This window comes from Onychomys torridus, chromosome 2 (assembly GCF_903995425.1).
Source record: "Onychomys torridus chromosome 2, mOncTor1.1, whole genome shotgun sequence".
Lineage (NCBI taxonomy): Eukaryota > Metazoa > Chordata > Mammalia > Rodentia > Cricetidae > Onychomys > Onychomys torridus.
The window spans coordinates 155,245,449-155,272,985 of NC_050444.1; the positions used below are offsets into that span (position 1 = coordinate 155,245,449).

The 27,537-nt window shown below is 49.6% G+C and overlaps 1 protein-coding gene across 2 annotated transcripts in view; it reads right to left on the reverse strand.

Annotated features, from left to right (window-relative positions):
* Positions 1–27,537, reverse strand: part of Plekhm2 (pleckstrin homology and RUN domain containing M2) — a 46,418-nt gene that overhangs the window by 10,523 nt on the left and 8,358 nt on the right. The window contains exons 2-7 of one of the 2 annotated variants that reach the window (XM_036177370.1): positions 8,088–8,194; positions 7,751–7,860; positions 7,221–7,320; positions 6,595–6,682; positions 3,848–4,034; positions 2,207–2,266 (exon numbers count right to left, since the gene is read on the reverse strand). In XM_036177370.1, the coding sequence (XP_036033263.1) occupies positions 2,207–2,266; positions 3,848–4,034; positions 6,595–6,682; positions 7,221–7,320; positions 7,751–7,860; positions 8,088–8,194 (652 nt within the window). The remainder of the gene's footprint in view (positions 1–2,206; positions 2,267–3,847; positions 4,035–6,594; positions 6,683–7,220; positions 7,321–7,750; positions 7,861–8,087; positions 8,195–27,537) is intronic. The other variant, XM_036177371.1, reaches the window with a different exon arrangement.

The window sequence follows — 27,537 nt, forward strand, 5'->3', positions numbered from 1 at the left end:
AGTCTAACTCACTGGAATAGGCAGACGGGAGCACCATCGTGGTGAGTCAGGGGGTCACTTCTCTGGCGGCAGATGGGAGCTGCCTGGGCAGAAAGCTGGGACCTGGGACTGCCTGGGTGAAGGCAATGGCCACTCATACTCTAGTAGTTGACATGTGCACATCTTGCTGGCCATTACCTCTGCAGAAGTGCCTAAGCACACCAGAAGGGCCTGCTGGCTGACACAGTCCTTGGTTTCTCTTGTTTTAAGTGGCTGTCTTTTCTCATTTTTATCTTTTTGAGATGGGGGTCTCACTATGTAACAGCCCTGTCTGGCCTGGGACAATCCGAAGTCCTCCTGCCTCAGGAAGGGTTAAGTTATTTCGTCTCTGTCAGGAGCATGCTAGGGATGCTCTTCCGTTTTCCTGATTGGGCCTTCTGAGGCCTAGCTCTCAGAAGAAGGAAATCATGCCTCAGACCCCACAGAGGGCTCCTACAGGGACAGAGGTTCAGCCTCTCTCTTCCCCTGAGCACCTGCAGCTGCTTGTGGAGAGGTCATGAGGTGAGTGAACAGACCTCAGGACATGATAGGTGTTAAGCCCGGATGCCTAGCAATTTTATAAAGAAGCTTAAGACCATGGATCACCCTACCCGACCCTGCTCGGGGCCCCAAGTTTGGAGTTGCCCCCAAGTCCTTTCCTGCAGGCTCAAGGAGACAGTGGTGTCTTAGGTGAGTGGCCACAGTGGGCCAGGAAATTCTTCAGTGCTGAGGAACTTGGAGAGTCACCACTGCAGTGAATATATAACCCTGCCTGAGCCTGGCCCAGCCCGAGCAAGCCGGGCTATTAGTTCCTGGGCAAGATCTACAAGGGCTGCGGAGGAAGGTCAGAGGTCATGGTCTGCCTGTCAAGTGACTAAAAAGTTTGTCAGGAAAGGGTTAGTGGTTAGAGCCAGAGGGAAAAACCAACGCCGACATTATGCTTCAGAGGAGGCTGAGAGGAGAAAAGATGTTAAGTGGAATTCCGGGTCGGTCTCACACTACCTGCACTCAAACACTCCTCCAAGCTGCCTTCTTGGCTGAGCGACACAATTTACCTCTCAGTGCTGGAGCCCGTGTCTCTCAGGTAAGCTAGTTCACACTCACATCACTGGTCCACTCCTCAGAGGTCATCCTCGGGGGAACCCCACCTCAGGCATGAAAGGGGTGCCCGAGCAGGAGCTCTTTGGGAAGGGAGTCTGGGACAGCCTCAGATTTAAGGAGCAAACATTTACTGTATCAGAGAGCCTACTTGGAGTCAGTACTGCCACCTGGGAGTTGCTGTGTGAATTTGTCCAAGCCCAGCTATGGGTCACGGGCAGAAAAAAATGCTCCCATAATGCTGATGTGCATGAAAGCATAGGAAGCTAAACTGCTTTAAAACTCCAAAGAGAATCTCCTTGTTGGAAGCTTTCACATTGACTTACTTATGGAGCAGGGCATACTTATGTGTACATAGGGGCCAGAGGATGCTGTGTGTGCATATAGGGGTCAGAGAATGCTGTGGGTGTACATAGAGATTAGAGGATGCTGTGTGTGTACATAGGAGTCAGAGGATGCTGTGTGTACACAGGGGTCAGAGGATGCTGTGTGTACATAGGAGTCAGAGGATGCTGTGTGTGCATATAGAGGTCAGAGAATGCTGTGGGTGTACATAGAGATTAGAGGATGCTGTGTGTGTACATAGGAGTCAGAGGATGCTGTGTGTACACAGGGGTCAGAGGCGGTTTCCTCACTTGGATCTCAATCCATTAGGGATAGCCTGAAAGGATCAAGCCTCCATCTTTCTCCTGGATGCTCTTGTGATGAATAGGAGATAAATCCCTGTATCTCAAAGCATCACTTTTCTGGAACAGGTCTCCACTCCACTGAACCAGGTCACTCACATGGACCATTAGTGTAATGACTGGGACTGGAATCTGGAGGTGGCTTGGTGTCTGGGCAGTGGTCACTGAGTGACTCCGGAGGCCCCTGTGGGAAGGCAGGAATGACCCCTGAGAGAAGGGCTCCTGGGCTAAGGGCCAAGTTCCCCTACTGCAGAATTCCACCTACTCCAGCACCAGCTGTGGTGTCGTTATGACCATAGGCATTGTTATAAGTAATAAGAAGTTGATTCTGAAACACATGCAGCAAGCTTGGCAGGGAAACGTTGCAAACCAGGAAAAGAGGGTCACAGAGGACTCTGTCCCACCTTCCCAGTCTGTGCTGGGTACAGACGGCACTGCTGGAAACACATCTCCAAAATCATAATCTATAAAAACGGGGGACAAAACTCAAGATTAGAAACGGGCAGTGGAAGGGGATCGGGGCAACGGGTGGGAGACACGGGGAGAAGAGAGAGGGAAGAACTTTGTACGTGTTCTCTAACAGCCAACTGTGACCTCAGCTGTCCTGAGGGCCACTCCTTCCCAACCCGGAGCCTGTCCCGCCGCACAAGAACCTGAGTCTCCTTGCCGCTCCCCCTCTGGCCCTCGGGGTAATGAGGTCCTGTCCTTCTGGCTAGAGTTAGACAGCATAACTTTGTCCATGGATGGCCTGGTTGCTTCTTCAAGGCCTGTCCCCTGACTCCTCCTCCAGGGTATCCCCTGAGGCCCACCCAAGGAGACTGAGTGGCTTCTTCACTTGTCCCATAAGCAAAGATGTAGTGCAACTCTTTTTATTATTATCAGTTTCTTGAAACCTATTTTCATGCAGCCCAGATTGGTCTTGAACTTGTTACATAGTACAGAATGACCCAGAACGTCTGATCCTCCTGACTACCTTCTGAGTGCGTGGCTTGCAGGTGTGCCCAATCAGGCCTGATGTGTGTGTGTGTGTGTGTGTGTGTGTGTGTGTGTGTGTGTGTGTGTGTGTAAGCATGGGTTTGCATGTATCACAGTGAGTGTGTGGAGACCAGAGGACAACCTTCAAAAGTCACCTTTCTCCTTGTATGGTGGGTTGTCAGGTTTGTACGGTGTGGCAAGTGGTTTTTAGCCACTAGGCCATCTCACTGGCCACAAGCTTGGGTTTATGCAGTGCTGGGGATTGAGAACCCAGGGCTTCATACACGCTAGACCAGTGCTCTACCCACTGAGCTACATTCCTATGATGCAAATCTTGCTGAAAGTGGGACATATGACCCATGCACAAACAAGACAATGAGGAAGGTCAGGTCACAGGGGAGGCGACCAGGGAGTCCGCGGAGCCCGCCTCCCAGGAGGCGAGGTTGAGTGAATGAGGTCAGATGAAGGGAGACTAGACCTCACTGCAGTGGGGGCAACAGCCAGCTTTATGAATGCCAACACCTAAGGTTTGAGGAAAGCCAGGGTTTTCTAGCCACCGATCTGAGTTGAAAGGACCCACTTATGGTTTGTCAGTCTCAGGGGACGGGCCCAGCCATCTCTGACCCATGGAGGGGCACTAAGAGGGACTGTCCAGGAAACCATGAGGGTTCCTGCCCCTCAGAATGCCTGCCTGTCTCCTGGGGTTGCTCAGCCTCTGCATAGAACCTGCTGCAGGACATCCTTCCCCAGGCAGGTGATGCTCAGCTCTGATTCGGGCAAGATTCCCAGGGCATATTGCTATGACTCTCTCCTTGCTCAGAAGACTGCCCCTGGGCATGAGGCTAGAAACTTCTAGTAAAGTTAGTAAGGTTCATAGGGCCTGATTTTTCCTTTTTCCCTGTTTTTTTTTTTTTTTTTTTTTTACAGAAATGAAGATCTGGGAAATGATCAGCTTTGTTCAATTGCAAATCCCAAACACTAGAGAGACATTGTCACTCAGCAAGGCTTGGGAGGCTCCAGAGATCACTTCAGGACACAGGCCTAGTTCCTTTTTTCCAGGGGCCACTTACCCTCACTAGATGGGGCAATGGCACTGTCATCCCATTCCAGGTTGGTGGAGGTGACAGAGTTGAAGGAGTTAAGGGACAGGCTGTCTGAGCCATGGACTGAGCTGGGAAGGCGGTCTTCGAAGTCCAGCAAGTACTGAGGCTTATAGTAATCGGGCATGTAGGGGGCCAGGTCCAAGTAAGGAGCATCCTGGGAGACAAAACGTTAGAGAGGAACCTCAGGGCAGCTAGCAAACAAGGTTTGGCAAGCAGTCACCAGAATCAGGATGGGAAGGAAGCTGGGGATCACACACACACACACACACACACACACACACACACACACACCACACATACACCACACATATCATACACACACACGCACACACACACACACACACCACATGATACCACACAGACACACAGTACACACCACACACACAAACACACACACACACCACACATACACCACACATATCATACACACACACACACACACACACACACAACATACACAGACACACAGACACAGACAGACAGACACACACCACATGATACCACACAGACACACACACACACACACACACGACATACACACACACCATACACATACACACACACACACACACACACACAAACCACACATACACCACACATATCATACACACACACACACACACACACACACACACAACATACACAGACACACAGACACAGACAGACACACACCACATACCACACAGACACACACACACAACATACACATACACCATACACATACATACATACACACACACACACACCACATATCATACACATACACACACACATACACAGACACACACTACACACCACATACACAGACACACACTACACACCACATACACACACACACACACACACACACACACACACACACACACACACCATGCTCTCTTAGGGAAATCAATGTGCTCTAGGAGTTAATCAGGAAGTAACTGTCCCAAGGAGTAGGACACAGTTCTAAAGCTTTGAATGTGATGAGTGTTGGCAGGGTAACGCTGGAAGGAAAAAGAAGGAAGGAAAAAGAGCCATCAGAATCCAGCCAGAGCAGCAAATGTTCCCTTGATAGCTCTCAGCATTAGAATCTCTCACTGTCCCTGGTTTCTACCACTGCCGAGTCCCACCTTCAGCAGGTACACGGGTCTTGTCGAGCCCAGGACTATGAGATGCTCTGGCTCTCTGGGGTCAGTATTGTCCTCGTACAGGCACATCCGCAGACATGCAGTTTTGTTGTCTATGGCTTGTTTCTGTAGTCTGGAAATATTACATGAAATCTTCCAGAAATAAACAAGTGATAAGCTCTCAAAATTTTTTGGAGCTAGACATGTGGCACATGCCTTTAATCCCAGCACTTGGGAAGCAGGGGCAGGTGGATCTCTGTGAGTTCCAGGCCAGCCAGGGATACTTAGTGAGAACCTGTCTCAATAAAAAATTATTTTTATGTACGTGTGATGGTGGTTGGGGGAATGTAGACATGCCACAAGATTTTGTGTTTTAAGATTTATTTATATGTAGACAGTGTTCTGCCTGCATGTATGCCTTTATGCCAGAAGAGGGCACCAGATCTCATTACAGATGGTTGTGAGCCACCATGTGGTTGCTGGGAATTGAACTCAGGACCTCTGGAGGAACAGCCAGTGTTCTTAGCCTCTGAGCCATCTCCAGCCCCTTGTTGTTATCTCTTACAGAGGATAGCTTTTTAGTTTAATTTTATCCATTTATTTATTTGTTTATTTATGTATGTTTGCTTATTTATTTATTTGTTTGTTTTCAGGATGGATTTTTCTATGTAGCCCTGGCTTTCCTGGAACTCACTCTACACCAGACTGGCCTCAAACTCAGCGATCCACCTGCCTCTGCCTTCCAAGTGCTGGGATTAAAGGCCACTACCCAGTTTAAGATTTTATAGTTAAGTAAGTGTTTATATGTGTCTGTGTCACAGTATGCACACTTGTGAGTACAATACCCTCAGGAGCCAAAAGAGGGAGTCAGATCCCTTTGGCACTGAGGTTACAGGTGAGCTGCCTGTCATACAAAGGTGCTATAACCTAAACTCAGGCCCTCTGCAAGAGCAGTACATGCTCTTAACCACTAAGCTATCCCTCCAGTCCCTGAGCCTAATTTACAAATTAAACTTTAATACATATATGTATATGTGTGTATGTATTATATACACACAGGTTTTTCATATATATGAAAAATACACACACACATATACAAGAAAAAACAGCACATACAGGGTTTGGTACCATCTGTGATTTTAGGCATCTGGGGGTAGAGTCTTAGAAAGTGAGCCCTGTGGACATGGGAAGGTCTATCCAGTGTCCAGTGTGTGATCATGAAGGAAGCTTGAGAATTTGAATCCTGTGGAGAAGCATGGAGCCAAGGACGCTTTGTCAGGATTGCAGGAATTTGTCTTGTACCTCTCAGACACTCATGTCTTAAACACAAAGGTGAGTCCTTCTGAGCTATGACACTTGAGGCAATGTGGCTTTTCCCCAGGTGTGCAGAGAGACAGGAAGACACTGAAGCAGGAATCCTGGCCATGAGTAAGCCAAGAGAATAAGCCCTTCCAGCCAATCCCACTGACCCTAAAGGTGTCCTTTATCTGAACAAACAGGTGTTGCCAAGCTCAGCCACACACAACAAACTCCAGATGGACTAGAAAAATGAAGTCCTTCCCAACCCCCTCTCATCTTCCTCCAGTATCAAGAACCAAGGTGTCTCACCAGATCCAGGTCGAACCGAATAAATTCCAGCCCAGATACCAAGGTCAGGAAAAGAGTCAGGTGATCATGGCTGCAGACCAGGGCGTTTCTGCCAGACAAAAAACAAAAAACAAAAACAAAAACAAAAAACAACAACCCAGGGATCTCTGAGTCTGGTCAGCCTGGTTCACCCTCACCAGAAAGCCTACAGTGTTGAAATTGGATGGGTGACAGCCCACCCCTGGAGGGTACCCAGTTCATTCAGCCACGCCCCCTCCTCTCCTCCAGTTTCTCCTGTTCATATTGGCTGTGAAGCTTACATGGGCCTGGAGCATAAGGCTTATCAGGTTCTCAGTGGCTGCTCTGAACACTCTGTCCCTGAAGTGTCCCCAGCAAAGGGGAAGGCAAATGTTGGGCATCTGGTCAGCCTGAGTTCAGCGCAGACACCAGACTGTTTATAGAGCCTAGCTGTCTTCTGGAGGAAGCCACCAGACGGCCAGCAAGACTCCAAGGCTCTCTGCCATTACATCAGGCCCTTAGTGTGTGATACCAAGCTAGGCCTCTGTCTCTAAGTGACAGGAGGCTTTGGGTTGATGTTTAGGGAGCTGGGGGTCCCGGCAAGAAACAAGGGTGTTCCAGACACTCACCTGACATAGTACTTCTGCAGCAGACCCAGGTTCTCTTGGAACAGCCGCAGGTAGCTCTCCAGGGAATTCTCATTGAGAGCCAGGTAGAGCCAGGCGCGGCCTGCAGAGAAGCCAGGAGTAACTAGGTAGCCCAACAGCCTTCGGGTCAGGCCTTAGCTTGTGGTGACCAGGAAAGTCAGCCAGAGCGCAGAAGGCATGGTGGTGATGGGGGTCCGTGCCTTTTTGAGATATTCACGGACGCTGCCCGACCCTGCAGGCTAACATAGTTCTATCTCATGTGCTTGGCCTGGGACTCCAAAGGAATCTAGTGTTCTTGTGGCTCATGTTCCCCTTCACTTCATCAGTGACACACCCACAAACTGTCACGTGCACAGGGAAAAAAATGAGGCTTTGTGGGAGGCGCTGGCATTTGAACCCCCACTGCCACTGAACACTACAAGGCAGACAGCTGCCTCAGGCTGACCTGGGCTGGACCTGAGCCCCAAGCTCCCCACAGGGAGAGCACAGCAAATGCCCGATGTTCTACTCACTGCGCCCCAAGTTGGTGGCCACATGCTGGAGCACCTCGATCTGCTTGATGGCCTCTCTGCGGGTGAAATGGACCACGAGCACCCAGTAGCCAGATGAGAGGTCTTGCAGTCTGTAAGGACAGGACATCAGCTGGGCCTAGGTAGGGTTGCTTCAGGCAACCAGGTGCTCTCATTCCGTCCCCACCCCAGGAGCTTTCCTGCAGCTTGTCTGAGTGATACAAGTCTCTTCTGGTACGATGACAAAGGACAGAGGCAGATGAGAACAGGAATGTCTCTCTGGGCGGCATCTGGGTCTCCATACCTGGCTCCATCAGCCCCGAGAGCAACCTGCACTCACCCGTATAGCAGAGCGTGGTCCAGGTGCTCACACAGACGTTGTAGGACCTTGTCATGGTTCCGGATAGCAGGGGTCTCATCCTCACATGCTGCAAAGTAGCTCTGCAGCTGAAAGAAAGAGAATAATGCTGATGAGGAGAGCTCCAGACCTGCGGCATCTTGCCATGGCCAGCAGAGTTGGCTCCAATTGCCCTCCTGAGCGCTGATCTTGCCCAGGAGGTTCTGGAGGGCAAAGGCTCCCAGGAGGGACTTCATATAGACAGCCTTGTGCTGGTGAGGCATGTCCAGCTCGCACAAGTGTTGGGTGGTACTAAGCTTTGGGGCAGGGCCATAGGCTGCACTTGCTGCCCGGGTACCACACACAGTGGTGTCTGTGTAAGTCAACCATGCACAGGTACATACATACATATATTACACCACACACACACACACACACACACACACACACACACACACACACACACACACACAGCTACTTGGCAATGCCTGAAGGCATTTCAAAAAGATTCCTGGGCTGGAGAGATGGCTCAGAGGTTAAGAGCACTGGCTGCTCTTCCAGAGGTCCTGAGTTCAAATCCCAGCAACCACATGATGGCTCACAACCATCTGTAATGAGATCTGGGGACCCTCTTCTGGCCTGTGGGCATACATGCTGACAGAACACGGGATACATAGTAAATAATTTTAAAAAGACTCCTAATCAGCTTTTTTTTTTTTTTTAAATCATTTATTTAATGTGTAGGCCTGCTTGGAGCTGTCCTCTGTACACACTGAGGTTGAACAGACTGGATCACCTGCTCTGATGACCTTCCTGCCAGAGGCTGTCATGAGCACTGAATTTGCCTGAGGAACCTGGCCAGATCTAGGTGTGTGCCAGGTTCACGTCAAGCCCTATGCCAAGAAAAACACTGTTCCCGGGGCTGGAAAGAGAGACAGAAAAAGGGGAGGGGGAAGAAAGAGAGAGGCGGGGAGAAGATTGAGCTCACAGATGAGGTGTCCTGAAGCACCCCCAGCCCACCAGGCTGATGTAGGTGGAAGAGTCTAGCCAAATCGGGGCGAGAAAGCTTGGATCCTCAGGCCGAGGTCTATGCCACCAGATCACGACCCTCCGTTCCGGTCGCCTTTCCAGTGGCCCGGCTGGAAAGTGCAAGAAAAGACCCCGAGTACTGGGGTGGGGTAAGCTCCTGGGACCACCGTATTCCCAAGTGTTCTCTGGAAGCAGCGGTGGAGGTGGCTACGGCAGCCGAGAGGGATCAGCCACACCCGGGAGCATGTGCTCCTCCTGGAGGGGGGCCAACCATTCAACCCCACAACAAAATAGTCTCTCTTCTCTCCAACGCGGAGCAAGGCCAGCAGCCTGGCTGACCAGGGACAGAACTCAGTCCCCAAGCGTCTGCTCACCCGTCATGCAGGCAGGAGAAGCAGAGGCAGGAAAACCTTTAGAGCAACTGGATGGACTAAATCCACACAGCCTGTTGGCAATGGCTGAAGGCGTTTTGGGTTTTTGTTTTAAATGATTCCCAATTGGCTATTTAGAAATGTATATTATTTATTTAATGTATACGACTGTTTTATCTATATGTGTGTCTGTGCACCACATGCATGACTGGTGTCCAAGGTGGCCAGAAGAGGGCATCAGATCCCTTGGAAATGAAGTTGCAGACAGCTGTGAGCCGCCATGTGGGTGCTGGGAATTGAACCCGGGTCCTCTGGAAGAGCAGCGCTCTTAACCCCTTCGTCATCTCCCCAGGCCCCGAAGGCACTCCTGCACACTTTAGTGTTACATCACACTGTCCCTCCAGTGCCAAGATGTGTTCTCTCCCTCTCTGACTAGGTCTCACTCTGTAGTTCAGGCTGGCCTCAAATTCATGGTCCTCCTGCTGGTCTCCCAAGTGCTGGGATTCCAGATGTGTGCTACCACACCTGGTTTACTTGTCTTTAAAATTATCATCATCATCATCATTGACAGAGATTTAAGGTGTAGCTGTGGCTGTCCTGGATCTCGCTCTGTAGACCAGGCTGTCTTGAACTCACAGAGATCCGCCTGCCTCTGCCTCCCGAGTACTGGGATTACAGGCGTGTGCCACCACTGCCCGGGTTTTTGACTGATTTCTTATAATTCTTTATTGTTATGTACTGTTTGTTGTCTCTGGTGTCTTTTCTCCCCATTGAGAAAATATTCGTTTTTACAGTCATATTTGTCAATAATTCCCTTTAAAGGTTCTTGAGTCCCCTCCACTCTGTTATAAAAGTGTCTTTATCTTTTATATCTTTAGGGTTTTATTTTACTTTGTTTGTGTATGGATGCATCACATATGTGTGGTATAGGTAGTCACATACGTGTGTGCCTATGCTCTTGCACAGAGGCCAGAGAAAAGTGTTGTGTATCCTCCCCTACCACCTTCTGCCCTGTTCCTCTCAGGCAGGGCCCCTCCATGAACCCTGAGCTCATGTTTTTCAGGCTGCCAGCCAGCCAGCCCCAGCCATCCTCCTGCCTCCAATCCCGAGAGCAGTGGTGTTACAGGTGGGTGTGAGCCGTGCCCAGCTTTGTTAAATGGGTGCTGGAATCTGAAGTCAGGTCTTATGGCTGCTCAGCCAGGCTCTCGTTCCAGCTCCCCCACCCCCCACCCCGCCTTCACCTTATTTATTTAGAGGTGCTGACAACTGGGTCCATGCTAAGCAAGGCACAGCTTCTGGAGAGATGCTCAGTCACTGACCTCCCCACTCCTGCCCTTCACCTTCTGTGTTCACTCTTTGAGCGTGAAGTTAAGGGCCACCTGCATTAGTTCTGGATGGGTGACCCGTTTTCTATGGCCCAGCCTCTTTCCGTATAATCCACAAGTCAATGTGCCCATTCTAGATTATTCTGTGTTGTTAGTCTGCTGTCTATTCCTGTATCAGTCCCCATTTTAATTATTTCCACTTTATTCAGCACTTGGATATGGGCAGAAGAAGTCTAACTAGCCCCTACCCAGCTACTCTTTTCCAAAATTATTATTCCCGCCCCCTTTACACTTAATTTATTTATTGGGGGCATGCACATGCCACGGTGCACATGGGGAGGACAGAGGAAAACTTGCAGGAGTCGGTTCTCTGTTTTCACCTAATGGATCCAATCTGGGTATGAAACCCAGGTCATCAGGTGTGGGGGCAAGCACTTTTACATGCTCAGTCTCTTTGCGGACCCCAAGTCATTCTCTAACAATCGAAGCTCTTCACCATCACATTTGGGTTTTTTTGTTTTTAAGATTTATTTATTATGTACACAGTGTTCTACAGGCCAGAAGAGGGCACCAGGTCTCATTATAGATGGTTGTGAGCCACCATGTGGTTGCTGGGAATTGAACTCGGGACCTCTGGAAGAACAGCCAGTGCTCTTAACCTCTGAGCCATCTCTCCAGCCCCCACATTTTGGGTTGTTGTTGTTGTTGTTCATGTTGTTTTTTAGTTATTTTATGCTGGGCAGAAGTGGCAAAAGCTTTTAATCCCAGCACTTGGGAGTGGAGGCAGAAGTAGGAGGAACTGAGTTCGAGGCCAGCCTGGTCTACAGAGCGAGATCCAGGACAGCCAGGGCTACACAGAGAAACCCTGTCTCAAAAAACTGGGGGGGGGGGGAGCATGTGTATGGGTGTTTTGCCTGCATATATGTCAATTGAACAGACTTTTGTAGCCACATGAGTGCTGGGAATTGAACTCAGGACCTCTGGAAGACCAGCCAGTGCTCTTAACTGCTGAGCCATCTCTCCAGCCCCCCCCCCACCACCACCACCACCACCACCCCCCGCCTCCAATCTTGGATTCATAATAGAATCATGCTGAACGCAGACACTATTCACACCGAGAGATGGTGTATTCACACCGAGAGATGGTGTATTCACACCGAGAGATGGTGTCTCACACTATCTAGTCTCCCTTCCCAGGAACACGGGCTCCACCCCCATTTGCTCTTCTTTATACCCTCGGGACTCAGACAGCTGTCTTTAGGTATGTCTTGTACATGTCAAGGTGAGTTGCAAATCTACACATGATATCATGACTCAGAGAGCAATCTGCAACCACGAAACCATTTTTTAAAAAAAGGCACCACAGCCAGTGAGATGGCTCAGCGTCCAAGGTGCTTGCTACCAAGCCTGATGACCTGATTTCAATCCTTGGAACCCACAACGTGGGCAGAGAGAACTGACTCTCATAAATTGTCCTCTGAACTCCAGACATGTGCCACAGCATGTGCACCCCACACCCACACACATGCAAAATAAATAAAAATGAAATAAAAACAATTTTCTAGGAAAGCATGGATGATGGTACAGAGGGCTGAGACAGGAAGCAAGGGTGTTAAGCTGGGCACTGTGCACAACAACACAGCCTCAGAAAGCTACTTCACTCTCCTACTCGTTTTTTCCTCCCCTTTAAAATGAACTAAAGAGACTTTTTAAAGCCGAGCTGGCCGGTACAGTACCTGCTAGCCTTATGTGGTTGCGTGAAGTTAAGTGAGGTCAAGGGGCTGCAATGTGGCTGCACTTAGCATGCACCCGGCCTAAGCACGTTGTAAAAAGAAAACAAAATTTAAACTAACTTAAATGAAACAGAAAGTAGCACCAGCCATATTTCAAGTGTTTAGCAGTCCCCGGGGCAGGCAGCTCTGTCCTGGACAGTTCAGACGCATGGCACTGCCACCATGGCAGGCTGTCCTGCTGGCTGCTGCTGCTGCTGGTTTAGGGGATCAGGTAATAAAAAGCACCCAAGAGGCTCGGTGTAGCTGGTGAGCAGCAAGCACAAATGAACATTAGCTGAGATGATGAACAACCACGAGCCCGGATTCTCAGTCACACCAGCGGCGTAGCATCCAGCAAAACATGCACTTCTGCGCGTGCATGTGCCCTACTTCCATTTCTGCTGCTGTGATAAATTACCCCGACGAAAGCCAGCTTAGGAAGAAAGCGTTTATTTTAGCTCACAATTCAGGTGACAGACCTTCATGGTGGGGGAATCCACGGCAGCAGCAGGACTTGACACATCACATTCACAGACACAAGCAGAGAGAAATGAGTGTGTGCAAGTGAGTTTGAGCTTAGTCCCCTCTTTACGCTTACATAGCTCAGGCCCCCTGCTTAAGGAATGGTGCCGCCCACAGTGGGCTGGCTCTTCCCACATCAGTTAACATAATCGAGACAATCCTCCAGGTGTGCCCACAGGCCAGCCTTGACATAGAAAATCCCTTGTTGACACTCATTCTGGGTCATTCCAGATAGTGTCACACTGACAGTTAAAACAAAGCATCACAGCATGTGTATGCATGGTGAACGTGTGTGTATGCATATTTGTGTGTGTGCATGGGAAGAAAGGCAGAGATGACTGAGGATCTTCTTTACTTACTTCTCTAGACTTAAAAAAAAAAATCATTTGCCGGGCAGTGGTGGTGCACGCCTTTAATCCCAGCACTTGGGAGGCAGAGGCAGGCGGATCTCTGTGAGTTTGAGGCCAGCCTGGCCTACAGAGTGAGTTCCAGGAAAGGCTCTAAGCTACACAGAGAAATCCTGTCTCAAAAACAAAACAAAACAAAACAAAGCAACCCAACCCTCCCCCCCACCACACACACAAAAAATCTTTCTTGTTTTGAAACAGGGTATTGCTTTGTAGCCCTGACTGTCCTGGAACTTGCTATGTAGACCAGGCTAACCTCGTGAACTCAGATCACCTGTCTGACTAGGCTACCTGCCTTGTTTTTTTTAAGACAAAGTCTCTGAACCAATAGCTCACCAACTGGCTAAGCTACTTGGCCAGTGGCTCCAGAGATCTGCCTGACTCTGCTCCACTAGCTCTGTAGTTACGATGGGAGCTACCATGTGTAGCTTTTATGTGGGTCCTGGAATCAGCACTCAGGTCCTCAGGCTTGTACGGTAGGCCCTTTACCAGCTGAGCCATCTCCTTAGCTCCTTTCAGGCTGGTTTAGAATTCCTGTTATCTGAAGGGGCACGGTCTGGTGCCACGCTATGGCCAGGCACAGATCTGGAAAGAACAGGAAGAAGAGTGCCCATGAGCTGATGACGCAGGAGCTCACGGAGCTTAGTCAACAGCTCAAGCTCCTACGCGGAGACGGTCAGCAAAGCAAAGCAGGCACAGAGGTAAACACAGGCAGGAGCTCTCTGTGAGCCACGCAGAGGCCGCTGGCAACCACTCCCACAGCCGCAGGCCTGGGAGAGCAAACAGAGGACTCCAGAGGGATGGAACCGGCAGACAGGACATCCTGATCAGCCTGGATGTGCACTTGGCATCTTTTATGCCAAATGACTCTCTGGTTGCAATCCATATCTGCCGATAGTGCTAATACTAGCTGCAATCAGATCTGTTACATATTGAGCACTTGTTATGAGCATCATCAGGAAGGGAGCAGAGTACGTTAAGAATGTGGGTCCTGGGATCAGATGTGGGTTAGAAGCTGACTCTGTTCTCACTGGGTGAGCATGGGCAAGTTACCCAGCTCTTCCAAACTCGGTTTCCTAAAGGCTTCCAGGAGGCTTCAGATAACAGCAACACCTTGTTTATCAAAGGGCCAGCCAGGCAGTGGTGGCACATCCCCTTAATCCCAGCACTCTGGAGGCAGAAGCAGCAGGATCTTGCAAGTTTGAGGCCAGCTTGGTCTACATAGTGAGTTCCAGGCCATCCAAGACTATACAGAGAAACTCTGTCTCAAATAAATAAATAAATGAATGAATGAATGAATAAACAAACAAACAAACAAATAAATAAAATAAAAGGGCATTGAAACCCAGCATTCGGGAGGCAGAGGCAGGCAGATCTCTGTAAATTCAAGGCCAGCCTCGTAAAACAGGCCTTGTAAACACTTTACAGGTGTGGGCAGCATGATGTTGATAACAGCAATACAGCCCAGAGACACTTTCATCACGGCAGCCACACCATAGCTGATGTCACATAGATAGTAGTCATCATGCTTGGGTTCAAAATCCCTGAAGGAATGTCAGAGTTACCATGTGTGGTGGCACACGCCTATCATCCCAGCACTCTGGAGGCTGAGACAGGATTGAGATTTTGAGGCTAGCCTAGGCTACACAGACAGCCCTTACCTCAAAAACCAACACAAAACAAACAAAAGTTAAGACTCTGTTTAAATTCCTTTCTGATGTATTTTTAGGAGAGCCCAAAAAAGAGAACTCAACGCATCCCAAACAGAACTGAAACATTCACCGCAGAGACAGCTCAGGGGTTAAGAGCACTGACTGATCTTGCAGAGGACCTGGGCTCAGTTCCCAGGACCCACTCAGCTGTGTAGTGGATAGCCATCCCAGCATTGGCCTGGAAGTTCCAACCCTCATTGAGGCTTCGGTAATGATCACACCCACAAGGCGGGGCAAAGGAGGGAGCGGAAGACGGAGGATTGAGTGGAGAGGTCTCTCTCTCTTGGTTCCGGGACCCTGGATGCTGGAGGTAGACAGAGCAGAGTTCTCCAGAGAACACCGCCGGACTGCGCTATACCTTTTCCAGACCCTGCAACCTACCCCTTCACTTGTAAGTTACCCCACAAAATAAACCTCCCTTTTAACTACGTGGAGTGGCCTTAATAATTTCACCAATACAGCGGCTCACTATGGGGGGTCTGTAACTCTAGTTTCAGAAGGCCCAGCACCCTCTTCTGGCTTTTATGAGCACCTGGCACACATGTGGTGTGCATACATACATATGGGCAAAACATTCACACACGCAAAGTAAAACTAAGTAAATTTTTTTTTTTTTTTTTTTTGTTTTTATAGACAGGGTTTCTCTGTAGCTTTGGAGCCTGTCCTGGACTAGCTCTGTAGACCAGGATGGTCTTGAACTCACAGAGATCCACCTGGCTCTGCCTCCCGAGTGCTGGGATTACAAGCGTGTGCCACCACTGCCCAGCAAAAATAAGTAAATCTTTAAAAGCCTGTAGATTTGAGCCTGTTTCTTGGATGATGGTCAGAGAACAGTTGAAAACCAAGAGCCTGTGACTCTCTCTCCTTGTGTCTCCTGAGTCTCACAGAGCAGCACCCCACTTCTGGGGAGAACTCACCCTTCTGATTAGAGGGTGTCCTCTCGGCAAAGGCAGCCCATTTCAGAGCTGGCAGAACACAGCATTCTGTTTGTGTTATCTACGTTGCCTTGGTGCCGCCGTGCCAGAATTAAGCAGCTATGACAGAAGTTAAATGGCCCGAAAGGCCTATGTAGCTCTGGGTAGAAAATGGTGCTTGCCCACGGCCTAAGGTCTTGACAGCAAGCAGCATACACTGTGACCGCTGGGCTGTGACAGGAGCAGTGTCTCCTAAGGACAGTTCAGCAGAGGCCAGAATTGAGCGGCTCGAGTCTTCAGGAGTCATATAGGTCAATAAATACTACAACTACCTAATATGTATAGATATGAAATCCCCCCCAGCCCAACATAGCAGTCTGGGGCTCAAAACCAGCACCCTGTGCATGCTAAACAGCCAGACTCCACTGAATCCATCCCTGGCTTCAGATGCCATTCTTCACAGACGTCTACAAAGTCCTGGCGTTTGTAACACTTACATTCTAGTGCTAAAGATAAACTTTATGCAACTATACGTTTGATACGGCATCAGGGATAAGAAATATTATTTTAAAGCCAAGAAGGGCATGGGCCTGCTGTCTGTTCTGGGCCGGGGACGGTTCTTCCAAGGACGATCACTGAGGTTTCCAGGGGTTGAGTGCTCCTGTCTCAGCACAGGGGCAACGGTCCTGAGGCAGGAGCAACCGTGAGGCTGATATGGCTGAACTCGGAGAATGAGGATGGGAGATGAGGCCATGAAGGCCACTGAGGGCCAAATCATGGACAGGCTATGTAAGGGATTCATACTTCATTTCCAGTTTGACGCGAAGCTGCTAAAGGCTTGAGCACCAGAAGATAACTTGGTCAGATGTGTGTCACAGGCTACTGTGTGGCATGTCCAGACTGTGAAACCCAAGCTGGAGGCAGAGAGCTTGGTTGGGAGGGGGAACCAGGGCAATGGCACCAGGCTCACTGTGGTGGTGGAGGAAGTGAGAAGGGGTCAGACTGAGGATCTGAAAGTGGTGTCTAGGGGTTCATCAATGGATGAGATGCTATAGATGAGGAAAAGGAAGTGATGGCAAGTCTAGATTTTCTAGTTGCAGCCACAGAATGGTCCCATTTACAGGTCAGGTGGCACTCTGCCATGAGACTTCAAAGGGGAGCTGTCCAGGAGGTGGAAATGGGCTGAGATGCACAGGCAGCCATCCTGGATGCCGAGGTCAGGGAAAGGCTTTCTGAGTGCTGCCCAGGGGGTGCCATCCTTTGCCTTGGGGGCTCCACAGGAGCACTCGGAGAACTTGAGAAATACCACGATGCTCAGGCCCCTTCCTGGACCAACACAGCAGAGTCTGCAGAAAGGCCCATGCATGGCTAGCTTGCTAGGGGAGCAGCAGGTGCAAGGACCCAAGCTAGGGACACAGCGGGGGCAGCTGAGGGTCAGATCATGTAGTATATGCTGCAGAAGCCATATGAAAGAATTTCCAGAGAGGGCACCATGGGTTACCAGGGTCACAGTGTGCAAGGCCCTAAAAGGATGTGATAGGAACCTCAATGAATGGCCCTGGGGTGAGGGGCAGGCAAGTTCCATTGAATGTTTTGCGTAAACAAGGCATTTTTAAAAGGACTGCAATAATTGGAACTTGAAACTCTGCAGATTCTTGATCTTTCTGTTTTGAGTCAAGGTCTCTTGTAGGCCAGGCTGGCCTTGAACTTGCTGTGTAGCCCAGGATGACCTTAAACTTCTGATCCCTCTGGCTCCAACGCCCAGGTGCTGAGATTAAAGGTGTTGTTACGCCTGGTTTATGCAGTGCTGGGGATGGAACCCGGGACTTCATGTGTGTTAACTCTGCTCTTTACCAACTATGCTGCAACCGAGACCTGATGACATTAAGGAAGTGTATCACTATTTTTTTCCCCAAGACAGGGTTCTCTGTGTAGCCTGGCTGCCCTGGAACTCGCTCTGTAGACCAGGCTGGTCTTGAACTCACAGAGATCCACCTGCCTCTGCTTCCCAAGTGCTGGGATCAAAGGCGTGCACTGCCACCCCAGCTATTATCACTAATTTTTAAAGGAGGTAATGGTGGATCAGGTCCTATGGGAAGAATTGTCTATAAGCAATGTACACTGAAGTTGCTATGGATGACTAGAACATGTTCAAAATAATAGGAAAATAAGACAGCAAGAGAAACAGCAGAGAGGGAGGAACCAAAGAGCAGGAGACAACAAATACCAAAACTCCTTTGACCAGTTTTGCTAGAAGGATGGCGGAAAAACGGGTGGAGCAAGAAAGACAGCTCCATGGGAGCTCAGGGCGGCCTCCTGGGGCAGACACAGGCCTCCATGGGAGCACAGGGCAGCCTCCTGGGACAGACACAGGCCTCCATGGGAGCACAGGGCAGCCTCCTGGGACAGACACAGGGCTCCATGGGAGCTCAGGGCGGCCTCCTGGGACAGACACAGGGCTCCATGGGAGCACAGGGTCGGCCTCCTGGGACAGACACAGGCCTCCATGGGAGCGCAGGGCGGCCTCCTGGGACAGACACAGGTGGGCTGGTATGCTTGATTATGGGAGGATGGAAAAGTTCCCATCAGAAGAGTTTTAAGAGCATCAAGATAAGGGGTTGGAGAGATGGCTCGGTGGCTAAGAGTACTGGCTGCTCTTCCAGAGAACCTAGGTTCAATTCCACATTGGGTGACTCACAATTGTCTGTAACTCCAACTCCAGGGGAGCCAATCTCTCTATTCTGGCCTTTGCAGGTACCTGCACACACACATGGCATACTCACATAGACACATACACATGAATAAAACAATACCAAAAAAAGCAAGATCAGCTGGACCAAAGAGGGACTGAATATCACACTATTCTGTGAAGTTGACCTTTGAAAAGGCTGCCTGTTTCCAGACTACACTCTGGACTGGCTAAGCTAATCTGTCCTCCATTTTGGGGGGTGTGCTCAGACACCAGCCCCAGGAAGAGCTTGTCTGGTTCATTCTAGACTCCCTTAAAGTCAGGAAGATGCACTCCTTGAGCGCCCTGGGGAGACTGGCCATCACATGACTGCAGCAGCCTCGTGACTTCAGGGAACCGTGGGTGGCACTCACCACCAAGCCAAGAGCAGAGCGTTCTGATCAGGCCGGTTCCACTCTCTGTTCTGAGACCTCTCCTATGGACAAATGACTTAAGACAACACTGAATCCCATGACAGGCACCATGCAACCGTTGCAGATTGGTCCCTAACAGGGAACTTAAAGGTGGCTGTGTAAGATCATAAATGGTCCAGTGCAAAGATGGGGGCAGGTGACCTCTCTTTTTGTGTCCTCATCAGTCAGGACTGAAAGAGGCCACAAAGCTGTCCAGACCGACAGAGAGACCCAGATTCCAGCTCTGCCACAGACTGAGGCAAGGTGGGCCATACTCCTTCTGTCTTTACAGGGCAGGATAAACTCCTGCTTCCACAATATCGGGAGAGTGGGCAAGGCTGCACAAAGGCTCTCTTAACGGCCTGGCTGCTAAGAGTCGCCAGAGCAGGACATGCGCTTCCCACACCTGCCAGTCACAGCGGCCCCTAACCCTGTGCCTGCCTCATCCTGCTCACTCAGGGAGGGCACAAACCTGCAAATATCAAAGAAACAGCCTGGCAACATGGAAGGCGTGTTTCTCTTCTCTTGCTAGGGCTGGAGGTTACCCTGTAAACAGCAATCTCCCTGCTGGTCTCACAGAGAGCGTGCACATTCTGATCGCCCACTGCTAAGGAAACTCTCTGGATTCCAGGTCCAGAAGCAAAGGAAGGAAAGACAGGTTGCTGTGTCACCTAAGTCACCCTTAAATAACTAAATCGGGTAGCCACACTTAAATGAGCTCAAATGAACACTGGAACAGACAGAGAAATCCTCCTGGGCTTCTCTCACTCAGGACTGCTGCAGGACATGAGAGAAGAGTCCCAGAAGTGACAGGGCAGTGTCTGCATGGCCGTTTGGAATTCTACTCCAGACAGCCACTGACTGGACAGACGGCAGGAATACTGTGTGTGCAACCACATCAGGCAACCCCTCTGGTCTTCACAGACACTTGCTCTTTCTGAGGCAGGTCCAAACCATTTATCATCTTGGGAATCAGGGTGTCCTCAAATTCTTATTCCTAAACTTCTCAAGAAGAGGCCAAAAGAGGACATGTCCAACCAGTGACAGATGGAAAAGAGCCAGCGTGACTATGTCCCTTCAGGAGGGCCTCCATAAATCTGGTCCTTTTTAAGCTTTTCATCTAGAGACACAGCCTTAATATGTGGTGGTGTGAATAAAAATGGCCCTCATAGGCTCATAGATTTGAATGCTTGGTCACCCGGGAGTGGCACTGTTTGAAAGGATTAGGAGGTGTGGCCTTTTGGAGGAAGAGTGTCACTGGAGGTGGACTTTGAGGTTTCGAAAGCCCACACCAGGCCCAGTTGCTGGGCCTCTCTCTCTGCTTATGGATCAGGATGTAGCTCTTAGCTACTTCTTGAGCACCATGCCTGCCTGCCACCATGCTCTCCACCACGATGATAATGAACTGAGACTCTGAAACCGTAGCCAGCCTCCAGTGAAATGCTTCCTTTAGGAGCGGCCTCGGTCATTATGTCTCTTCACACAATAGAACAGTGACTAAGACAATAGATTACCCAGGCTGGTCTTGAACTTGAGATCCTCCTGCCTCAGTTTCCCAAAAAGATGGCATTACAAACTTTTGCAACTAGGCCTAGCTTAATACTGATCAGAAGTCTGGATCACCTTCAGGCACAGATGCCAGAGACTTGAAGGGAAAGGCTATCATCACCCAGTCCCTCAAACACAAACAGATTTACAGGTTTATAGTAAAAATACACAAATAAGGCAACCAAGTTGGAGTTTTCTAATGAAGCTTCTTTTAGGGTTATGAGAGGGCGTCTCAAGTAGTCCAGGCTGGCTATGTAGCCAAGGATGATCTTGAACTTCCGATTCTTCTGCCTCAGCTCCCCAAGTGCTGAAGTTGGAGGTGCCCGTCATCATGCCTGGTTTTATACAGTGACGGCAATCACAACCCAAGTCTTGTGCATGCTAGGCAGGCATTCTATCAACTGAGCTGCATCCCCCAGTCCCACAAAACTCCTCAAGAACAATAATGCCTGTGTCACATGATCCAAGGAGCAGAACACCACTGCCAAGAGCATTTCTGGGGAGAATCCCTAGCAGGGTCTTAGTCAGGACCGGATGCTGGCCAGGGCGGAAGAACTCTGACACCCAAAGGTTTCTAAGACAACCACCGGGCCATCAGCAGTTTCCCACGGTCTCAGTAAGAATGCCCCATGCAGGATGGCATGTGAAGGGAGAGAGACCCAGAGAGTGGGGGCAGTGTGTGGCAGCTAGCTAACCACAAACACACTGGAAAATCAGAAAACTAACCACAGGACCAGAACCCTCATTTTATGGCTGAGGAAGGCAAAGGAACCTCCCGTACCACCTGGCCATATGTACTGAGACTCCACAGGCGGCTCCCCCTGCTTCCCTCCCACCTGAGATGAAGCACAGGTTTTGGGGGGCTCAGTAACCGGGCCACAGTGCAGGGAATGTTCTAGTTGCTTCCTTCCTCAACAGCATCAGCTTACAGGCCTTGGCTGCCTGCAGTTCCACCTGCAGAGCTTCTGACTCCGTCTCCTAGTGTTACAGTCTCTACCCTAAGGTCCCACTCCACCTTACCCTGGAACAGATTCCCAGTGACAAACACTTACAGCAGCCCAGGAAGCTGGAGTGTGCAAAAAAAATCACTCTGCATGAGAACCAATGAGAGACCCTGAGATTCACACATGGTCAGTCCCATTTCCTCGTGGGCATGACATTCCCGTCCTTGAGTTGATCTCTCTGTGTGGCAGTCGTTCCCCGAGGTGTCCTAAAGGGTCTGTTTGCCATGGCCTGCATTGCCCTTGAATGTCCAATAGTTGGATCCCACAGCTTTCCCACCACCTCCCAGGTCACTGCTCACACCCTGGACAGCAGCATTCATTACACTAGGCTGGCAGATCCACTGAGAGGCATCATGGGAAAAAGGAAAATAGGTTCTGGACTTTCTTTGTGTGCCTTGTTTAGGCCATAATGGTGGCTGAGGAGGAATCTTTTAGGTAAATTGACAGAATGTGGTTTCTAAAAGTCGGGGCTGGGAATGTGGCTCAGTTGATGGAGTACTTGTTAAGCGTTCGAGAGGCCCTGGGCTCACTTCCCAATACCACACACATCAGAGAAGGCAGCACATGCCTGTAATCACAGCAGAGGTAGGAGGTCAGAAGTTTGGTCATTCTTAGCAGCAGAGAATTTGAGGCCATCAGGGATGCACCCTGTCTCAAAAACAAAAAATGAAAAGAAAAAGAAAGAAAGAGGAGGAAGAAGAAAAAGAGGAGAAAAGAAAAAGGAAAGGCCGGGTGGTGGTGGCGGCAGCGGCAGCGCATGCCTTTAATCCCAGCACTTGGGAGGCAGAGGCAGGCAGATCTCTGTGAGTTCGAGGCCAGCCTGGACTACCAAGTGAGTTCCAGGAAAAGGTGCAAAACTACACAGAGAAACCCTGTCTTGAAAAGCAAAAAAAGGAGAAAGAAAGAAAGAAAGAAAGAAAGGAAGGAAGGAAGGAAGGAAGGAAGGAAGGGAGGAAGGAAGGAAGGAAGGAAGGAAGAAAAAGGAAAGAAAAACTAAGGACTGTAGAGTTGGGTCAGTGGTTAAGAGCACCAGCAGCACCAGAAAGTGGTGGCGCACACCTTTAATCCCAGCACTTGGGAGGCAGGTGGATCTCTGTGAGTTCAAGACCAGCCTGGTCTACAGCGTGAGTTCCAGGACAGCTAGGGCTGTTACAGAGACACCCTGTCTCAAAAAACCAAAACTAAACAAAAGAGCACTTTCTTCTCTTCCAGGATCTGGCTAGGTTTCCAGCATCCACATGTTGACTCACAAATATCTGTAACTGTAGTTCCAGGAGACTCCATGTCCTCTTCTGGCCTCTATGGGCACCAAGCATGTACACAGTGCACAGACATGTATGCAGGCCAAACACCCATACACATAAAATTAAACTTTTTAAAAGTTGTTAAGGGCCAGCAACATGGCTCAGCACATGCTCCGGAGCCTGATGACCTGAGTTCAATCTCTTGGACCCACACAGTATAGAGAACTGACTCTCAAGAGTTGTCCTCTGATCCCCACATGTGCACAGTAGCATGCTCATCTCCCCACAAATAATTATATGTAATTGTGGTCGTTTAAATGTAATTGGCCCCCATAAACTCATAGGGAGTGGCATTATTAGGAGGTGTGGCTTTGTTGGAGTAGGTATGGACTTGCTGGAAGAAGTGTGTCACTGTGGGGGCAGATTTTGAGTCTCCTAAGCTCAAGCTATGCCCTGTGTCACAGTTCACTTCCTATTGTCTGTGGATCAAGATGTAGGACTCTCAGCTCCTTCTCCAGCTCCATGTCTGCTTACATGCCGCCTTGTTGTTAGGGACCAAGATGTCAGGAACCAAACATGAACCATGGAAAGTACTAGCTAGACCAGAGAACAAGTCATAAGCCCCTTCCCAGAGCAGTAACCAGAGGCCCCCAAAGATAAGAGAACATCCCACAGTCAGGAGCCATGACAACCGAAGGTAAAGAGCATTTCATGGCCAGGTAGCCTAGCAACAGAATAAACTGCCCCTGACCAGTGACCTTAGCCGACATCTCGCAGTTGCACAATCTGCCTCACACGTCTTGCACCCCTTCCATGTTCTACATGGCCCTTTTCCCCTTCTCTCCTTCCTGCCCCTTCCCCTCCTATGCTATATAAGCCATGCGGAGAAAAATAAAGATTGACGGCTTGATCAGAATTCTGTCTTGCTGTCCATCTCTTGTGTCGCCCTTCCCTTTCATTCGCTCCCACAGGTGGGTCGCCTCCATTGAAACCCCACTGGCCGGGGCACCTTGTCCCACCATGATGATAATGGACTAACCTCTGAAACTGTTAAGCAAGCCCCAATGAAGTGTTTTCCTTTATAAGAGTTGCTGTCAGGGAATGGGGATTTAGCTCAGTGGTAGAGCACTTGCCTAGCAAGCACAAGGCCCTGGGTTTGATCCTCAGCTCAAGAAAAAAAAAGTTGCTGTCAGGGGGTTGGGGATTTAGTCCAGTGGAAGAGGGGTCGGGGGAGTTGCCAGGGATGGTGGCACATGCCTTTAATCCTAGTACTTGGGAGGCAGAGATAGGTGGATCTCTGAGTTTGAGGCCAGCCTGGTCTACAATGTGAAATCCAGGGCAGTCAGGGCTCTGTTACACAGAGAAACCTTGTCTTGAAAAAGAAATTTTTTTTCCATGATCTTCACAGCAATAGAAACCCAAACTAAGACAATAATTTAAAATTTTTTACTTTTTTTTTTTTTTTAAAGTTTTAGGTATAAATTGTTTTACTGGCATCTGTATATATAGCCATATCCTAAAGCCTGTAGAAGCCAGAAGAGGGCATCGGATCCCCTAGAACTGCAGTTACAGATGGTTGTGAGCCACGATGTGCATGCTGGGAACCAAACGTGAGTCATTCTCAAGAGCAGCCCGCTAAGATGGCTCTTACCAGCTGAGACATCTCTCCAGCCCTAAGAACTTTTTAAAAAATGTTTACATGTTAAACACTTCTCCTCCTGGGAAGAAGATTACCCAAACTTCAAAGTCCTCTTCTATCTTGGGAACCAAGGCTGCCTTTCAGAGTGGGGAGAAAAAATTGCCAGGAGTCGCTGGGCAAACCCTGGAGGCCCAGAAGGCAGGCACTGCCTGAAAGCACACACTGTGCCGGGTTCTACTCCATTCTTCTAGGCTGGTGCTGGCAGGCGCTGGCAAAAACCCGCCTGTTTTCTCAGAGTCACCAGCGCTGTGTGCCATGCTAATGTTGGGGAGAGATTTCTCCAAGCCTACTTTAGACCAGGCTTCCAGGCTGCGCCTTCCTTGCCTCTGTGTACTTTCGGTTCCCCTTTCCTCTCTCCGCTGTGCCTACAGGACCTCATGAGTGCCTCCCCCACCCAAGCAGTGTGCCACCAAAGGAAAATGGCCACCATGGTCACTGCCTAAATACAGTGTTAGTCTGGAGGACGTGGTGCCTCCAGACCAAGGCCCAGGCCATGCCATGGCCTAATCAGATATACCACAGACTGAAAAGGCAAACACAGGGGTGAGGAAGCCTGCCGGGAGCAGACTGGGATACAAATCATGATATGATATAAGAGAGGGCTTGAGGTACACATCCATCCACTGTCCTTCTTATTTTTTACATGCCGGGCAGTGGTGGTGCACGCTTTTAATCCCAGTGCTCAGGAGGCAGAGGCAGGTGGATCTCTATGAGTTAGAGGCCAGCCTGGTCTACAAAACAGCCAAGACTACACAGAGAAATCCTGTCTCAAAACAAAACAAACAAACGGCTTATTTTTTATGCTTTGTGTGGTGAGGCATGCAGAAGTCGGGGACCACCTCTAATGTCTGTTCCTCAGGACACTGTCCACCTTGGGTATTTTTTGTTGTTGTTGTTGTTGTTTTTTTTTTTTTTTTTTTTTTAGATAAGGTCTCACACTTGGCTTGGACTTCACTGGATGGGTGAGGCTGGCTAGCCATCAAGGCCCAACAATCCTGCTGTCACAGCCTTACCAGCCTGCAAGCATGGTCCACTATGGGCGGCTTTTTGTTTTGTTTTTGTTTTTCGAGACAGGGTTTCTCTGTGTAGTTTTGGTGCCTGTTCTGGATCTCGCTCTGTAGCCCAGGCTGGCCTCAAACTCACAGAGATCCACCTGCCTGGCTCTGCTTCCCAAGTGCTGGGATTAAAGGCGTGCGTGCGTTACCACCACCCGGCTTTATGGGTAGCTTTTTAAAGTGGGTTCTGGTAATCAAACGCTGGTCCTTGTGCACCTTACTGACTGATCCACCTCCACAGACACCACACACACACACAGACACCACACAGACACACACACAGACACCACACAGACACACACAGAGAGACACACACAGACACCACACACACACACATACACAAACATACACACAGACACACACACAGACACCACACAAACACACACACACAGACACACACAGACACACACACACACACACAGACACACACAGACACACACACAGACACACACATAGACACACACACAGACAGACACACACACACACACACACACACACACTGCCACCTGCCTCATGTTTGTCTCTGGAATGTAATCCTGTTTCCCAGGATTTGCTCACAAGAGCACTCAGCACACAGGGGTCATTCAGCAAATACATAAAGCACAGGTAGTTTACAGAGGACCAGCCCACAGGCTAACCCATGAGACGGAGAGTAGAGAAGTGTAATAGGGAACACACAGGAGCAAAGCATAATGATGCACATGTAGGAGTGTCGTGATGAAACCCATTGGTATATGCATTAGAAAGACCAACCTAGAGAGACACACGATTATCATCTTAAGACGGCCATCATGGAGAAATGGAAAAGGGCAAGAGCCAGAAAAATGGTTCAAGGTTAACCCTGCTCTTTCTGAGATTAATGGCTTTGGACGCACTGCCTCCCTGAGCCTCCCCTCCCTACGTTAGGCAGACAGTAAGGGCTGTCCTGCCACTGTGTGGTGTTACTGACGAGAAAGGTGTGGAGATAGGAGCTGGCTCTGAGTAGATTAAATGAAGGGAGTCCAGGTAAGTGATCCCCTCTTCCTCTCAGTGGGTTTGGTAGCTCCAAGCCTCAGCAGCCTCCGGACACACAAAACAAAGAGCTTGAATGAGGCTGGGGGATGTGTGGTTCAGTGGGTAGGGAGCTTGCCTTGCATGCACAAAGCCTTGGCTTCCATCTCTGGAACACATAAAACTGGGTGAGGTGTTCCATGTGGAGACAGAGGCATCAGAAGTTCAAAGACATCCTTGGCTATGTAGTGAGTTCGAGGCCAACATGGGCTTCATGAGATCATCAAAGAAAAAAAGCCGAGAACTTGTGTTAAAACTGATCAGTAACCTACGGCTTCCAAGAACTAAGGTGGGGATCTCGTGGATTTCTAATGTGCACAGTCTCTTCCTTGTTCTCCCTTGCCAATGGGTTACTTCGATTTTCTTAGTTCCCACTAGTAAAAAGCTGTCTGGGGAAGAGAACAGACTGCAGGAAACAGATACTCTCTTCTCTGTGAGTTTCTGCAATGTTTAACACTTACAGGCCAGGGGAGAAGGCGAATCACAGAAACATAAGATAGAGAAACCTGAAGCTAGAGTACGTGCTCAGGTCCCTAGGTGAAACCAACAGACCAGTGAACTTCCACCCTAGGCTGGACCAGGATGCCAGTTCCAGGCAAGGGCTGTTATATCTGCACTGCAGGGCAGGTTCCAAATGCCACACCGGGGAGCCCCTTTGCC